This window comes from Oryza glaberrima, chromosome 12 (genome assembly GCF_000147395.1).
Source record: "Oryza glaberrima chromosome 12, OglaRS2, whole genome shotgun sequence".
NCBI lineage: Eukaryota > Viridiplantae > Streptophyta > Magnoliopsida > Poales > Poaceae > Oryza > Oryza glaberrima.
The window spans coordinates 12,350,019-12,368,398 of record NC_068337.1 but is presented as its reverse complement, the minus strand read 5'-3'; the positions used below and the strand labels follow the sequence as shown (position 1 = coordinate 12,368,398).

General features: G+C 44.2%; 1 protein-coding gene, 1 long non-coding RNA gene and 1 pseudogene across 2 annotated transcripts; all 3 read right to left on the bottom strand.

Annotated features, from left to right (window-relative positions):
• Positions 1-147: 147 nt before the first annotated feature.
• LOC127756195 (endoglucanase 18-like) lies at positions 148-2,159 on the bottom strand (annotated as a pseudogene).
• Positions 2,160-6,006: 3,847 nt separating this feature from the next.
• On the bottom strand, positions 6,007-7,042 carry LOC127756650 (thiosulfate sulfurtransferase 18-like). Its single transcript, XM_052282008.1, has 3 exons — positions 6,675-7,042; positions 6,462-6,515; positions 6,007-6,374 (listed from the first exon to the last, which is right to left on the bottom strand). The coding sequence occupies exons 1-3, from the start codon at positions 6,969-6,971 to the stop codon at positions 6,306-6,308; spliced, it is 420 nt and encodes a 139-aa protein (XP_052137968.1). The 5' UTR covers positions 6,972-7,042; the 3' UTR covers positions 6,007-6,305.
• A 4,950-nt stretch (positions 7,043-11,992) lies between these two features.
• On the bottom strand, positions 11,993-13,396 carry LOC127756517 (uncharacterized). The gene is made up of 2 exons (XR_008013229.1): positions 12,754-13,396; positions 11,993-12,647 (listed from the first exon to the last, which is right to left on the bottom strand). It is a non-coding gene; the product is annotated as an uncharacterized LOC127756517 (long non-coding RNA).
• Positions 13,397-18,380: the final 4,984 nt, after the last annotated feature.

Below are 18,380 nucleotides of genomic sequence, written 5' to 3'. Positions count from 1 at the left end.
GCCTAGTGAAGTTAGCAGATAGGCCCATTGGTGGTTCCTCTTTTGTTCAGCAAACGAATAAGTCTACTTTACTCCCTTCTACGTTTTCACCCCTATTAAATCAAGGAAAAAGTACACCGAAGGTCCCTCAACTTATCATCGGGATAAAAAACATCCTCAAACCGCAAAACCAGATATGTGGGTCCCTTAACTATGCAAAACTGGTCACCTAAGATCCTTTGGTGGTTTTGACCCTGGTTTTGGTCTACGTGGCGGCTGAGTCAGCGTGAGATCCACGTGGGTCCCACATGTCAGATGTCCACGTCAGCCTCTTCTCCCTCTTTCCCCTCTTCTCTCTCTTCCTCATCTCTCTCTCTCACTTCTCTCGGCGAGGAGGATGGCGCGACAGGCGGCGACTGGCGGGGAGAAGGATGGCGCGCTGGCCAACTGGGACAAGGGGAAGGGAGAAGGGGCGGTGCCGGCAGCCGATGGGGACAAAGCGACCAGCGGGGAGAAGGGGCAGCGCGCGGGAGGAGGCGGGCTGCCGATGACGGCGCCGTGGCCGTGTGGGGCGTCGCCTACCGCCACCGCCACCGCCACTGCCGCCACCGCCGCCTGCAGTACGGTGCTGCCGCTCGAGGGAGGAGGTGGAGACGAGGGCGGAGAGCAAGCCGGCGACGAGGGCACAGTTGTAGGTGGTGGCCTCGTTGTGCATCACGTTGTCGCGCTCGTCAACGAAGCTGTTGTTCTTGTACAGACCGCCGACGAGCGCGTCGGTGGTGACGTTTGGGTTAGGCTTGGACGTCTCCAGCCACTTGTGGCTGTCGCATCGGTGTCGACGTCCTCCGGGATAGATGTGCCGCGGTGGTGCACCCGCTCCGGGTACCGGTCGCCGTACCCGACCAGATAACTAATCTTCATCAGGTTGCTGCCCAGCAAGTAATCCGCCTGCCAAGAACAAAGATCACTGATCAGTGCGTGATCACATCTAAGTTACGTACTGCATTTCTTAACATTTATGTTCTCTCTGAACATATGTTAGTCTGAACAATTGTGAACTCTGGATCATGGACAATTCTGAATCTTGTTACTACCTGGGACTTGGCGAATTTGCGCAGGTCGCTCGGCGAGAAGCCCTGCCCACTGCAGCTTAGCTCCGTCTTCCTGGAGCTCTGCATGTAGTCGCTGTAAACGGCAGCGAGGAACGCCGATGCCACCGGGTGCTGGAGTGAGTTCCACTCATCAACGTACAGCAAACCACCTGAAATAAAATTTTGCAAGCCATCTGAATTACTAGTGCATTGTTATTACCAGCTACACAAATGGTGAACCTGAGATTGTTTTTTTTAAGCTTCTGAATCATGGAATTTACCTTTTGTTCTGAAAGCGGCGGTCTCTGAATCCGGCAGGAGAATGCACATGACGGCATCAGCAGTCTGCTTGTACATCCCAAGGACATCGTCTTGTGCAACATCTGATCCTTGCGAAGCAAAGAAGCTCACCCTCGACAAAAGAACCTGAAATTCAAGCAAAACACCACAAAATTTCACTTCATAATTATCCCACAAAACACCGCTCGGCGGCAGCGGGATCATCGCGTCGCCGGCTTTCAGCCCTTCGAGTTGGACCTTGTAGTAGTTGCTCAGGTCATTGCCGGAGATGTTGACGAACGGCGTCGAGGCGGTCTTGCCGCCGCCGGCGAGCTTCGCGGTGGAGCCGAGGAACAACGCGTTGTTCTTCCCGGCGTCGTGTGGCGCCAGGCAGTAGGAGAACGCGGCGACACCCGTCTGGGTGACGAGCGACCACGACGTCCTCCCTAGCCCGACGATCCCGGAAGACCCGTCCATGGTGTCGATGTCGCTCGCCACGACACACACGAACGCGAGGTTCGCCTTGGCCGTTCCGACGGCGAAGGTGTCGGTGCCGACCTTGCCGCCGGTGTCCCCGGCATTGGTGGACGCCTCGTACATGCACACATTGCAGGAGCAGTTGTGGATGTCGTTCGGGATGGACTCGCAGAGCGGGGATGCCGGCGCTAGGGCGCCCACGGCGGCACGCGCGGCCGGGGTCGGGGTCGTCGGCGGCGCTGGAGGAGTTCGGGCGGCGCCAGCTTCGGCCTCGCCCGTCACCGCGTCGGCTCTCCGTCGAAGATGCGGCGGCACTCGATCTCTCCGCGGCGGAGAGCGCGGACGGGAGGATGCGGCCGGCGGAGGCGGCGTGCGAGCGAAGCGGAGGCGGCAGGCGACGCCCCACGCGGCCGCGGCGCCGTCATCGGCAGCCCGCCTCCTCCCGCACGCCGCCCCTTCTCCACGCCGATCGCCTTGTCCCCATCAGCTGCCGGCGCCACCCCTTCTCCCTTCCCTTTGTCCCAGTTGGGCACCGCGCGCCGCCCTTCTCCCCGCATGTCGCCGCTCGTCGTGCTATCCTCCTCGCCGGTCGCTTGCAGAGAAGTGAGAAAAGAGAGAGATGAGGAAGGGAGAGAAGAGGGGAAAGAGGGAGAGGAGGCTGACGTGGACACCTGGCACGCGAGGCCCACGTGGGTCCCATGCTGACTCAGCCGCCACGTAGACCAAAACCGGGGTCAAAACCACCGGAGGATCTCGGGTGACAGGTTTTACATAGTTAAGAGACCCCGCATATCTAGTTTTGTGGTTCAAGGACGTTTTTTATCCCGATGATAAGTTGAGGGACCTTTGGTGTACTTTTTCCTTAAATCAATCATATCACTGATCCACGATACTAAAAATCTTTACCCCTCAACATGCAAAACTAGATTATACTAGTCAGAAAAATAAAAATAAAACATTTATGGGGCCCACATGCAAGTGGCCTCTAACCTCCTTCCTCTACTTTCACTCTCCTCACTCCTCCATGCCAGGAGAGGGATGTAAGTAGGTAGTCCCGCTATCCGCTTGCTAGTTCATTTCTCATATGGTAGTACAAAACTTAGAAGAAAAAATGGGCTAGCAGTGAGATAAGCGGGCTAAAAAAACTCGCTTGCATCCCTACCGGAAAGATGTCAATGTGCTCGCTGGCTCCGGGGAGTGCCAGGCAATGAAATGGTGGATTCAGACGAGCTCGTGCCGTTCAACTTTGATGACACCGAGAGAATTCGCAGCATATGGGATCAGATTCTCAAGGGCTACGGAATCATCCCGATCTGCACCAACTCCTCGTCGCCGGTGAGGTCCAACATGATCTCCAGCCACGTGAAACTCTTCGACAACAACCGGTGCGCACGGTTCGCAGTGGAGCAAGACCCGGACCCCGAGTCGCTATCCTGTGAAAACCTCAAGTGTGGCGACGACATCGGCATCGGCTACATCGTCGCCATCGTCCGGGTCATCTTCGTGCATGACCGGGTGCTCGTCATTGTTGGAGATTTGGAGGGGGTGAAGGTGTTCCGGCTCGACAAGATGACGTTCACTACCGCGACATCGTGCCATCCACTAGTGCAGTGCCTAATTGAGTGGAGCTGGATGATGGCCTAGGAGGGATGGCCGATGAAGGAGGACGCGTTGAGCAGCATGGTGGAGCGCGGCGGCTAGGATGAACCCGAGCTGCCTGTGCCATGAGAACATCTTTTGGTTGGCTCTTCCACCGCCGTTGCCTTGTCTCCTCTCTCCCACCGCCTCAGCCACAGCAAGGGGAAGCATCATCGACGCCCCTCCCCACACCGGCGCCATCCGTCACCACCCCTACCCCGAATGGTCATTGCCCTAGCGAGAGATGGGGAAGAGGGAAGAGAGATGGAAAGAAATGAGGATAGATGAGAGAGATGAGATTGGAGCGATAAGAAACCTTGTATTTGTGGGCCCGGTTGCACGTTGACTCACTTACATGTGGGCTCACACATGTTTTTTTTTATTTTCTTCATGTTGACTGGGATGCTACGTTAGGGAAACTAGCCATCCATACTGCCATTCCACTTATCTCCAAATCAAACACCCTAAAAACGGGTTCGCTTCAACTCAACCCATCACATTCCTTCAACCAAACACATTCGAAGAGGTCCGATCGACCCAACAATCATTTGAGTGTGTCTAATGGGAAAGTGATTCCCAACAAAAATATATGATCATCTGTAGTCTGCTTTTTTTAATGTATGATGTCATTGACTTTGACTTTTTAAATATGTTTAATGATTCATCTTGTTGTGACAATTTATCATTAAATATTTTTATGCATGATTTATATCTTTTTTATGTTTACAAATTTTATGAATAAAATGAATGGTCAAATACATATATAAAAAAGCCAATAACGTCATATATTAACAAACGGAGGTAGTACTTATCTTTTATGAAAAAAATAGTCAAATATCATGTTTAGAAGTTGACAAAATTCATACTTAACGGAGATTACAAGTTCACAACAAATAACTATAATTGTTAATATAGTTTTCTAAATTTAGTACCGGACTAGAAAAATGCCTGTGCGTTATAACGGCGTTATAACGGGTAAAAGCATTTTTGGATCGCACACATTATACTCTTTGTTTTGGGCTAAAAGCTTGTTTATTCCTTCCTTTTCAGTCTCAGCCTAACCTGCTACTCCCTCTCCTTAGCCTGTCTCTCTTTAACCTACCCCAGTGGAGGTGTAGGCCCAACTCACATAGCTGACTGCCGTCTTCAATCTCTAGAAGACTCACATAGCTGACTTACGTCTTCAATATCCGGAAGACTGTCTCGTGTCCGTATAATGCTAGAACCGATCCTCCCATCAAATTTGATCGAATTTTTCTCGATCTCCCCAGAATTGGTGGAGGGCTTTTGATACACTCAATCTACTTTTTCTGTTTTTTTTTATCAAAATCGGAGCATATTCATAAACTTGGGATAAAAACGGTGACTTTTAAATGGAGATTCGATCCAGTACATTAAGGCGGAATTAAAAGGAAAAATCATGGGAAAAATAATGGAGCAGTGGGAAATCGATTTTTACAATTAACTGAAGGAGGGAAAGCAAGGGAAGAAAGATCGTAGTGACGGCGGGTGCTAGGGTTTGGTCCCGCCAAAAAATAACCGGCCGAGGAAAAATGAATCCTTACCTGCTTATGAAGAAAAACAACGTAAAAAAATAGCTACTAAAAAGAGTGGATAGAAAAAAAGAAAGGTGAAAAAAAAGAAAATGGCAAAAAAAAACAGGGACAGAGAAAGGGTGGATGAGAAAAGGAAAAAAGAAAGGCTAAGAAAAAACGTGCGGAACGGAAAAAGGAAAAAAAGAAAAAAAGCGAAAAAAAGCGAGCGGAACAGAAAAAAAAGAAAAGCAGCGAAAAAAAGAAAAAAACGAAAAAAAAGAGACGGACGAAAATAACTACCTAAAACCTTTCATAGTTTTTAATTTAAGTACCAAATTTATGTAAAACTCCGTATAATATACTGTGTATCGCACTAATATACACATGCATCCTATTGTTGTTTTATTATTTTCCTTGATGTAAAAGGGCAAAGAGAATTATACAGAGATGTTCTACCAACTCCTCACACGTTGTAATTCCTACTTGTCATCGGCATGGTGGAGTAGCTATCGCACTTGCACCTGGTCGGATCCAGCATGGTAGCTAGACCTGACGGCCCATGAGCTCCGTGCGGTTAGATTGGGGTGGTCCCTGAGCTCCAAACGGCCGCCACGCCGGGAGAGAGGATGGGAGTCGCCACCGCTACTCCCATACGGGCTTGTCACTTCTTCCCCAAAATGGTTTGCTATTGATGTAGCGGAAATAGTGAACCTCGTGGAAGGAGTAGCGAGTCTTGTACGGAGCCACCAGCATTAATATAGAGGTTCCGTGATAGCGGATAATGAGGAAATAAAGAACTTGAGAATAAAAGTGTTTTATGGATACAAATTGGGTGAAATTAAAGCAGAGATCGGGAAGAAGAAGTTAGGGAATTGAGATTGGAGAAATGGAATTTGGGAAGGAGATTCCCGATCTCCGCTTCCATTTCACCTTTGTATCCCCAAAACACCTCTATCTCAAGCTAGTTATTTTACCTAGCTTTTCATTGAAAATTTTAACAGTCGGTATAGTGCTCCATCAATTCTCTCAAGCAATTAAGGTTGACTTATTTACATATTTTGACCGGCCGAACATATAGTCGCATATACATTCAACCGATGGATGGATCGATCGGAAACATCTTTAATTATGTTCTGCTTCGATCGTCGTCTTGTCTTGAGCAATAATCAAGCTGCCACATCTCAATAATCTGTAGCGAGCGACAAGTATAGTATATAATCACCCCCGAAGAAAAAGTAGTACTCCTCCGTAGTATTATATAATTAGTGGGCATGATCTGTAGGTAAAAAATCAGGCTCGGGTGCGGTTATTGTTGATTAGCAGCGCGGAGCAAGGAGAGGTAGCCGCCTTCAAGGTTCCTCATGTTCTTGAATCCCTGCGTGCGCATATATTCAATTCAATTCCTTCACTGAATAGCTGAGAAATTTGTAGATCAAGGCAAGGCAGGGCAGGGCGTACATACCGCGGCGACAAGGTCTGCCGTGGCGAGCTTGGACCGGACGCCGGAGCGGCAACCCTGCATCATCATCACCACCACAATACCACATAAATGATAAATCCATAATCTCTAAATTGTTACCCAGCAATATTGCACTTAATTGGATCAGTAGAAGAACACAGGTACAGATCGAATAGAGGATGGAAAATTAAAATAGCAATGGAGTTATATTCTTACGACGATGATGTGGTCGTGGGCGTGGTAGAGCGCGGCCACCTGCTGGACGAAGTGCGGGTTCTTCTCCTTGGCGCGCGGCGTCACGGAGAGGTAGTAGGGCACGTTGCGGGCGCCGGCGACGTGGCCCTTGTCGAAGTCCTCCCACATCCTCACGTCCAGGTATTGGTGCCTCCCCGAGCTCAGCAGCGCGCACGCCTCCTCCGCGTCCACGCTCCTCATCACCCTCTCCGTCTCCTCCTGCTTACTGCAATCTCCTCCTCCTCCGCCGTCGCCGCCGCCTCCTCTCAGCGAGCCCATATCGATCGATCGATCGGTCGACCGGCGCTTAGCTGGGTGTGGCTGTGTTGCTCGCTGATCTCTCCGACGGCCGCGGCGAGGCTCGTCTTTTATAGGCAGGTGAGTGGCTCAGTGCATTATTGGTTTGATTAAATTTCTCAAATATTTTTGGGACTAATTAATCGGAGGAGTAGTTGTTGCCACCGATCGATTAGCCGCATCCAGGCATAATCCATCCAGCTAGGTAGGCCATCATGCGAATGCGATGCTGCCGGGCCATCATTTTCTGATAAGTCTTCGCCTCGATCGACCCGATCCTATGCCCTACCTAGCTCGATTAATTTTGTTGTACTGCGCTATCTGCGATATGTTTACATGAAACACGGCTGGTGCCACGCCAGTTTCAGATCAGCCTTCCCTGGGTCGCAGGAAAAAAGGATGATGCATGCATGCAACACTGAAGAAAGATCAGATAGGTACGATGACGCGGCGACACATCCCATCACACATAAAAAACATACGCTGACAGGTATATAAAAACATCTACTAACAGATAATATAAAAAACTATAAAAAATATTGCAACTAGTAGTCCCTCCGTCCCATAATATAAGGGATTTTAAGTTTTTATTTGTATTGTTTAACCACTCATCTTATTCAAAAAAATTTGTGCAAATATAGAAATCGAAAAGTTGTGCTTAAAGTACTTTGGATAATAAAGTAAGTAAAAAAAAATCCGAAATTTTTATGAATAAGACGAGTGGTTAAACAGTGCAAGCAAAAACTGAAAATCCCTTATATTATGGAACAGAGGAAGTATTATGAAGGATAATTGTTCTATGAACTAGGAAGGTAGCCCGCGTATTTGTGCGGGCATGTTTTTATTTCGTTGCGAAAACAGGTCTAACAAAAATAAGTTTAAATTAAAGTGAGGGAATATTCATTGTATTTTTTCTTTAAAAATCTTGAGAAACTTTAATTTCTCATAAATATATAATTTTTACCATCTTGCTATCTCCTTTTTAAATTGATCAAATATACATATCTTAGATAGTGATTCTCATACGTAGGACCCTACAGTATTTTTAAGAAAAAATACCTAGTCAATATGAGTCTTAAAATAAAAATTAGTAGGAAATTTCTAATCATATTGTTATAAGAAATGCTATTGATTTTGTATTGACACCTTAGAGGCATTTACATGCAAGCCGTCGAATTTAGTGTATTCGTTTAATTATTATTGACCTTCGTCTCTTGATGTGTCAAAGCGAAATATGACTTTTATGTAAAAAGTTTAAAAGAATAAAATATCATTAGGATGTAAAATGAGCTTTCTTTTTTCCCTGTAGCCAAGGGAGTAGATTGATTCAATACTACCTTTGTGGGTTAAGTGCTCCACTAATATAGTTCATTGTGTAAAAGCTTCAACGCTACCTTGTGGGTTAAGTACTCCACTAAAATAGTTATGTGTAAAAACATTACAAAAGTCATTTCTAAAGGTAGCCCATGAGTCCGAGGCAAAAGGCTCATCACATAGGGGGCTACACATTTGAGGAACTTGTGAAAAGTATTCTCGCGGAAATCATCTGATTAGAAGTGTGATGAACACAATTGTACATTCAATTAAAAAAGTTGGAAAAGTGGCTTAATGTTGTCATTTCACATTGATTGGTTATGAAAATAATGGTATATACAAATCTTTGTGCCCATATCATTGTTTGCCAACAATCAATAGAACTTGATAGTTACTTTTGGTGTTCCTTTTGGTATGTAGCAAATTGGCTACATATTTTACAACTTACTGTATCCTTTGTTGAGATGCACCTGCTTTTTTTTCTCTGTATACTTGATTGTCTCATTGTTTATTAATGGATGCCTTGGGTGCATGTGACATAAATATATTTCAACTAAAAAGCCTTCTCGAGTCTAAATTGATTCCGCAGTGTGGGAGATAGTTTATTATTTCGTGTAGAGTGTGTGAGACTCCATGTAACTTAGCATGAATATGATTTCGTTGCGAAAAATAACTCCACATGTGTGATTATTATGTAGTGTGGTATGATTGTTGTCATGATTTAAATATTTTTACTCTAAAATTTATGATTAAACATTAGGAATATACATAATGCAAACGGTCACTTTGTGATTTTATTTTAGCTAACATGCATTAGGCCTTTAGTGATTATATTTATATTGCATAATCCTAAATATGAAGCCTCCAATGCTTACCCTATTTTATCTTGTTTGAAAGAATTAGCCATTTATACAACCATGATAGTTTAAATACTAAATAGTTTTTAACTTTTAAGTTTCTAAAATAATTGTTCGATAAAGCTTTTAGCTCGGCCATATGTGATACACACATGTAGTCCCAAGCTAATTTTCCCCGTCACACTGATAGTGTCCCGAGTAATGTCGATGGGGGCAAAACTGTGACCGATTAGAGTCTTAATTTTTTTCAGTTCAAAGAAAGAAAAATGAATCTCAATTTTTTAGACTACTATCCAATGTCTTTTGTACTCTATATGTACGAACGAAGCTATAACAAATCTATTTTCCTTTGCGTTAGATCGATGTACATGGCCCACACCATTAATTTATATAGATCTAATAATTAAAATCAATAGTTCTGCCGATTTGAGTGAAAACTGATGGTAAGAAATATTTTTCTTCTTTTAGAATTTATAGGATTTTATCTAATTTGTTATAGCGTCATGTGACGATTTAGGAGCATTTGTAGGATGACCATGCGGTGGCTTAAGAATGGTTATTGGAAGTATAATAGACTTTTAGTATTTTTTTCAGTTTCAGAAAGAAAAATGAGTCTCAATTTTTTAGACGACTATGTAATGTTTTCTTCTTCTGTAAGTGTACGACCGAAGATATAACCGATCTCATATCTGTAAGTGATCGATCTATTTTATATAGATCTAATGGTTAAAATTAATTTCTCTAACGTTTTAGATGAAAATCAATGCTAAAGATATTTTTCTTTTTTTCTTAGAACTTGTAGGGTTTTTTCTAATTTATTAGAGAGTCACGTGGCGATTTAGGAGCGTTTGTAGTATATAACACAAGACACGTATAATTATATTATTTTGACTTACCAAAGGGGAGTAATTTCTTTTGGAACATTTTGGTTTATTTTAATTATTGTGAAATTATGTTTGAAGATAAAATCTATATTGTTATTTTTTATAATATTTTAGAATTATTTAAATGGCATGTAAAAGTTAGAAATTATAACCAAAACGTGACATTCTTTTTGAAAGATTAAGTATAAGCAATTTAGATGTTATATTTTTTTAATCATCAATTGTGCTCATCTATTGTGCTTTCTAACTAATATTGTAATATATAAAAATAGGAATAAGAAAGAGTAAATTTCATAAAACTACATATACTACATATACTTTGTATGATCTATCACAAAACTATATATTTAAGAACTTATTTGACAAAACTACAGATTTAATATCTTCGTTTATCACAAAACTACAAGTATTATGCACAATATATCACAAAACTACAAATTTAAGAACTTGTTTCACAAAACTGCAGATTTAATATCTTCATTTATCACAAAACTACAGGTTTAGTGTTTTCATTATCACAAAACTACAGGTGATAATGGAGACACTAAATTTGTAGTTTTGTGATAAATGAAGACACTAAATGTGTAGTTCTATGATAAACGAATACACGAAATCTATAGTTTTGTGAAATAAGTTTTTAAATCTGTAGTTTTGTGATAGATTGTACAAAGTACCTGTAGTTTTATGATAAACGGACATACTAAATCTGTAGTTTTGTGAAACAAGCTCTTAAATATATAGTTTTATGATAAATTATGCAAAATAGCTGTAGTTCTGTGAAATTTACTCGAGAGGAAACAGACAAGGAGGAAGAGATTAGGCATACGGGCTGTCCAAGTAAGTACGTACTACGACTCCACGTACAGTCTTGGTAGGGATTGGAGGATTGTTTTTTTATAGATCGATGTAATGGTTAAAAATACTGGGTCCACCAGATTAAATAAAAATCAATGGTTGAATGTTTCGTTTTTTTCTTAGAATTTTTAAGAATTTTTATAATTTATCATAGTGCCAAGTGACAGCTTGAGAGCGTTTGTAGGGTACACGTGGCAACTTAGTAGCGTTTGTAGGAAATTTAATGGACTTTTAGTATATAATAGATAGATAGATAATAGATACATGTGAGCCCTGACCATGACCTGATAAGCTGATATGATCTTCTTCCTGCAAAAGAAAAGTGAAAGGTGAGAAAGGAGCTGATAGGTACTCCTACATGAGAATTCTATTGTCCGATGTGTCAGGTTGATTAGGGCTTGGGGGACGCGTGGATGGAATATTGCGACCCAAGGGATCAATTTGGTGTGGGCAATCATGCAGACCATGAAAAGGATTGCACATTTGGTGATATGGGTATGGTCCTCAGCTGGTACGAATAACACCAAACTTATCTCCTCGGCTGGTAAGTATAGCACCTAACTTATCCACTATGTGTCACTCACCAATTCTTTCTCTTAATTTCCAGGATACACAGTTATAACAAAGAACGCACACAGCACATCCCCTTTCCACTTGTCTGAATTGAACAGTGGACCCACAAAGTCTGGATCAAAAAAAAATATATCTCGACAAATGATTTTTCAGCGTAATCTGAAACATACATCAGAATATTTCTTTTGTCATTTAAAAGGATGATAGTTTTATTGAAAAAAAGAGTAAATTTCATTTTAGGCAATCTTTATGGACCATAGTTTTACTAGCACTACTAGAATAAACAATTTTTTCAAGCGGCCAAAACATGTTTTCACAGGTGGACATATCTTCCGCATGTACCTAAAGGTATGCGGACCAACCACCGCCTGTGAAAATCATTTTCACATGCGAAAATTCAATCTTCCCAGGTGCTAGGTTAGTCCGCCCGCAAATAGTCTCTGGCGCCAAAAAAAAAAAAAAACCTCCCCGCCCTCGGGTATCACCCACAAATCACAAATTATCCCAAAATCTCCATCCATTCAACAAAATCCAATCATAATTCATTTATCAACACAATCCTCCATACATGAACACAAGATCTTCGGATTCGAATCCACAAAACCGACTTGCATTGCAGATTAACATCATAAAAAAACAAGCAAAAATTGTCGAAGGGTGTAGCTCCGCAGCCGTCGGCCACCTCCCTGTCGCCCTCTACTGCTGCAGAGGGGAGGGCCGCGCCGCCGCCAGCGGCGGCCTCCCCCCTCCAGATGGATCTGAGAGGAAGAGGGAAGGGAACCGCCGCCGCCGGTAGCCTACTCCTCCGGGCAGATCTGAGAAGAAGAGGGAGGGAGGGAGGGGAGGGCTGTGTGACGGCCGGCCTCCACCCTCCGTCCCCCTTCGGGCAGGTCTGAGAGGAAGAGGGAGGGAGGGGAGGACCGCGCCAGGGAGGGGCCGCACCGCCGCCGACGCTGCTACCGGCCTCCCCTCTCCGTCCCCCCTTAGGGCCAGGTGGATCTGTGAGGAAGAGGCCACTGAACTCATCCGTGTCGTCGTCGCTGTCGATGAGGCCCCTCCGTCGTCGACACAGTCGTCGTCGCCATCGCCGAGGCCCCTCCCTTGTCACCGTCATCGTCATCGTCGCCATTGCCGAGCTCCACCCCTCGCCGCTCCTCCTTGACCATTGCCGCATCCTGGATCCCGCACCGACACCACCTCCACCACCGGGATTAGAGGGGAGAAGCGGGGATGAGAAGAGGAGAAGAGGGGAGAGAGGAGCCGAGCTCCCGCCGCCCTTACTTGTCACCGAGGCGCCTCTGGGATTGAGAGAGGGAGTCATGTGGCCACCATCGGCCTCCCTCTCAGTCCGCCCTTAGGGCTGGAGTGAGACAAAGAGGGAGGGAGGGAGTCGCGCCACCGCCGCCGGCCTCCGAGGGAGGGGCGCCGCCACCGTCGGCGGCCTCCCTCCGGGCAGATATGAGAGGAAGATAAGGAGGGGGCCACGCGGGGAGGGGCATGCCTGCCGCACCGGGGAGATACCGATGAGAGGAGATAAGAAGCCGAGGAAGAGGACTTAGCCGATTTAATAGCTACTACTGCTGTTTCTACGGGTCTGTTTGGTACAGCTCTAACTTCTAAATTTAACTCTAGAAGTTGGATCTGGAGTGGAGTTGTGGAGCTGTCTGAACCCAGCTCCACAACTCCAGTTCATTTTGTGAGAGAGCTCTACCCAACTCCACTCCCAGTTTTGATAGAGCTGAAACTGTTTGGCTGAGCTCCAGCTCCAAAGTTTTGATAGAGCTGAAACTGTTTGGCTGAGCTCCAGCTCCAAGAGGGGTGGAGCTGGAGCTGGAGTTGTGCTAAACAAGCCATATTTTCTAGATGGACCACTTAAGATCCCATCTGAGAAAATTGAATTTTTCTAGGCGGACGCCTTAAGAGGTCCGCATGCGGAAATGAAATTATTGTTGCAGGCGGAGCCTTATGTCGTCCATTTGCGAAGATGATTTCGCTGGCAGAGCCTTATGTCGTCCGCTTGCAAAAAATATATCTTCGCAGGTAGATGACGGTATCGACCCCAGTTGTCATTTTCGTAGGCTGCCGTTTGGCTCCGAGAGGTCTACTCGCATGGGAAAAAAAAATGCCCATATCTACAAAAATGTTTTTTTCTAGTAGTGTAGTATTAGACTCTTTTTACTTAACACCATGCATATTGACAATTCTTTATACTTTGTACTGGGTTCATGATTTGGCAACCAGTTGATTGGCAATCGAGTAGATCTAACAAGAATGGTTTTGGTTGACTCTAGGTACGACAAACCCAGACTGCAATAGCGTTGACGTCACAAGTGATGGGTGTAGCTATTAGAGTTTGTGTCGAATATGTATATAAAGTCAGTTACGGTTTATGATTTGGAGTTGTTCTAGCTATTAGGAATAGATTAAGAGTTGGACTCTGTCTTAGGTCTCTCTTAAACTAGGTGATTCCCCGCGCTTTGCTGTGGGAATCACTAAGCAATTTCAATATATTTTTTCGACAATTGAGCTAAGAGTAAAAAGAAAAAAATAATAAAATGTCAGGACTCAGGGTTTATCAGTACTTATCATAAGCAAATAAATGATACCCGCGCTATAATGTGGAACATGCTAATAAGTATATGTGTTAAATATTATAAAAATGATAGATAGATTTGTTAAAATATTGTGGAAATGATGTGAGAGACGATGATATATCAATATTGGTTGAGTCCACTGTTGCCTTTATATATCAATATCACAAGAGTACAATATTTGGGATAGCATAATCTAGTCTTTGTCGGCTTTGTGTCATAGAGCTCTCACACGTACTTGACAACTAGTGTAGTATTCGTCCTTGAATATGAACTCGACGAGATTGGAGGTAGCGCTAGATCCCTCATGTTGGCCTCTTTATGGCTCCTACATTGGGTTTGTCTAGATCTATATTGGTTGTTGTTGGCATGTCCCCTCTCCTACTAGGTGGTCTTGTATTTATAGCGAAGATCATCTTCCTCTCCAAGTAGGACTAGGAGAAATAGAACATGATATGGAGAAGACCTTATCTTCCCCGACTATGACTTTATCACCTTCTATTCCAGGGAGATAATTTCCTTCTTTGTCCGCCGTATTTTCTTAGTGAAAGAATACCTTCTCGCATACTATTTGGTATATTGTATTTTGTATACCGCAAACCCATTTATAGGAGGTATGCCTTATCCTTGACACTGACAATTAGCTCGATTCATAAGACATCAAGGAAGAAAAGGTTCTCTTCATGTCATATGAGATTGATTTATCTATTTGGTCATGACGCCGATTATGTAGATCAAGTAAAATTTAAGACGGTAGATGGAGTTGAACATGGTCTTCGGGGAGTCTATGATGTGATAGCTAGGAAGGAATTCAATTTTGCTTGCTGATAAGATGACTATAGTCATATGAGAGAAGGTGGATCACTGTTTCTTTTTTGCACAGAAAATAGTAGGGGAGGCCCCTACGGTATATATATATATTAAAAGAATAGAAGAGTTAAATTACAAGGGGGCTACAAAGTATCCATCCATGATTGAACAAATATTTTTTGATTATCTCTAAGCCTAATTATTGCAGGTGGAGTCAAGAGGAAGAAGTTATATGAATAGTGGAGTCTCTTGTTTACAGTGAGCCTGGTGTAGGCTTGTCGCTCTGCGTGAGCGATGAAAGAACCAACTCAAGTCCTGGTATATGGATGTTCATGCAAGGAACAAATTTAGGTTGGCGTAGCATATTCGCTAGGGTGGAGTTTGTTAGAGTTTGTGTTGAATATGTGTACATAGTCGGTAATTACAGTTTAGGATTTGGAGTTGTACTAGATGTTAGAAATAGAATAAGAGTCGGACTATGTCCTAGGTTTTCTCTTAAATAGAGGGGTGGACCTGTTGTAACAGTATGGCGACTTAGCATAGGTGAGAGGTAGCGGCTACCCTTTTTGTTCGGCTGAGGATCTGACCTCTACAATGCCAAGACAAGAATGGAGTTCAGGATATCTGCTAATTGTCCCTCAGAACTACTGAAGTCAATGTTTGTCAGGGTTATGGATACCACATACCTAATAGTAGTTGACTAAATCTCGGCAGGACCCACCACATTCCATGTCCTATACGGAAGCAACCTTCGGATATAGGAGGAGTTCTGGATAAGGAAAGACAACCAGAGTTCTACATAGAAACGACAAGGACTACTCGGATTGTATCCATATTGGTTTCCCTAGTTCTACTTGGACAAGGGGACACCTATGAGTATAAATACAAGGCCCCCTAGGAGGAGAGGGGACACCCACCATGGGACAGAGGATCAACACCCACCATGGGACAGAGAATCAACATACACGAGACAATCAACACCCAACACAATCGACATAGAAGTCACAACATAGAAGCCTACATACGCCAAGACACGCCACCGGATATCGACTTCAGGGATAAGCACGGCTAGTACCCTACGGTGTCTCCGGATACTGTCAGGAGAGACGAAAGCGCTATCTCTGATCTCACCGGGCACGGATTCGAGGAGAAAGGCTACCCTGTTGTCGACCACGAGTCAGATCGTCAGACCGCCATGTCGACAACAGTTAGATAGGCTACCCCAAATATTGTACTGGTGTGATTATCATGAATAAGAGCAATACCGACTTCGGCCAACAGGATGTAGGGTTATTACCTGACAATTCAGGGGCCCGAACCTGTATAAAAATCCCTGTCTCCATCTCTTTTACCTCAGTCTCGCGTATATCCTAGCACCAACGATCCCCATACTATGCAAATACTGTAGTCGAGACATCAAACGTCGACAGTGGCGCGCCAGGTAGGGGGTTTTGGTGCTTCAAGGTTTCGACGAGATGGGTTTGAGAGATGGATTCTCCAACAAGAAGCTACTCGATGACTTCGGCCGTGGAGAGATCCAACCTACATCTTCCGTCTAGATCGGAACCATCATCGTCATCGACAACTTGGTTTATCGAGATCATCCAAGCCTCAAGCTTCGCTGCGTACCAAAAGATGTCAGATCGTATGATGTCGAACGAGTATGCAACAAGGTAATTGGTAGATTGGTTTTTTAAATTAATCTACTAATTTCGTAGATACATCCGACATATATCTACAAAGGTACGTAATATTTCATATGCAATTTATCGTACCTATTCAGATCATACAGTATTGTCAGATCAATAATTTATTATGTTTACCTAGAGCATGTCTTTTATACAACATCTATTGTGCGAGTGTCCCCGATGTTAAATCGACTACGGTCTAACGCTGGGGACTCGCTCTATTTTCTTTCGTATAAATCATGCTTGTTTACGGTTTACATAATCCCTGATATTTACATCTGTTCGTTATATCCTGATAATACTAGAAGATCCATGCAGTTTTTTGAGTACATACTCGATATTATCTGCTATATATCTTATCTTCTAGAAAATATTTTTCAGGAACAATCGAGCACACGAGTAGGTTGTGGTCAAATACACCGCATTATCGAGAACGATCTTGACAAATGCAGAGTCGTTGCGCCCAACCTACCAAAGAAGACCGACGACCTATCTCATAGCGCCGGCCATCGCTGGACTACTCGAGAAAAGGTTGTTAATGGATAATTCCTCGTGAACGTCGTCGGCTTGATCACCCGACATGATTGCGAACGGACATCCGGATATGCTACAAGTTGGGTGCGTGAGTCATGCTGGCTACATGAGACGCACATGCAATAAACCAACTCTAGCATCTCCATTGGTGTTCGAGAGATCATTCTACATGTTCGCTGGTCCTCGAACCAGTACGTAGCAATCTCTCGCACTGCAACCTCCATTGGTGTTCGAGAGATAATTCTACTCGCTCGCTGGTTCTTGAACCAGTACGTAGCAATCTCTCACACCGCAACCTCCATTGGTGTTCGAGAGATAACTCTACACGTTCGCTGGTCCTCGAACCAGTGCGTAGCAATCTCTCACACCGCAACCTCCATTGGTGTTCGAGAGATAACTCTACTCGCTCGCTGGTTCTCGAACTAGTAAAACGTAGCAATCTCTCGCACCCTGACTTTAGATGGTTGAGGAACAGCTACGACTAGTCTTCGACTAGCAGAGTAGCGGTCCTCGCACCACGACTTCAGACGACTTCAAATGATCGAGAGACACCTACTCATTGGTCCTCAACTAGTCAATCGTAGCGATCTCTCGTACATTTACTTTTAGTGGTTGAGTTACGACTACTACCTGGTTCTCGACCAGCGGTGTAGCGATTTTCCCACTATTTCCACTTCAAGTGGTCGAGTTTAGACTACTGCCTGGTTCTCGACCAGCGGTGTAGCGATTCTCCCATTACCTTTACTTCAACAAAGTTGATATCAGGCCTCCGAGGAACCTAAAGGAACTTTGGCTGGGGACGCCCAGAGCCGATAAGGCCTTGTCGGATCCTTCAGAGACGAAAGACCATGTAAGATTTGGTCGTGTAAGAGTTCTCGCCGTGCGTATTAACCAAGCCGTGTTAGCGGAAATGGATTTTCCAACTTCACGGCTGGGGGCTAGGATCAGTGCTTGTTCAACCGAGGCAGGTCAAAGGTCCAAGAGCCTTATCCTCCGAGAATGATTCTCCGACAACAAAGCTGGGGGCTAGGGAGAGTGTTTGACTCATAAACTGACTGATCGAAGTCGGTAAAAGAGTAGACACTCATATACAAAACATTGGTCTGTAAGTTTAATTCATTTTCAGTTTTCCATACATATTATAACATGTCACCCTTTGAGCGCATTCGCTCGGGGGCTATTTTTGTCTAATATTCTTTTTTGAGTATTGATTTCAGGAAAAATCTATTCGACATTATCGAAGACCGCATGTCTCTATGGTTCTACACCAAGATCGACTAAGGTG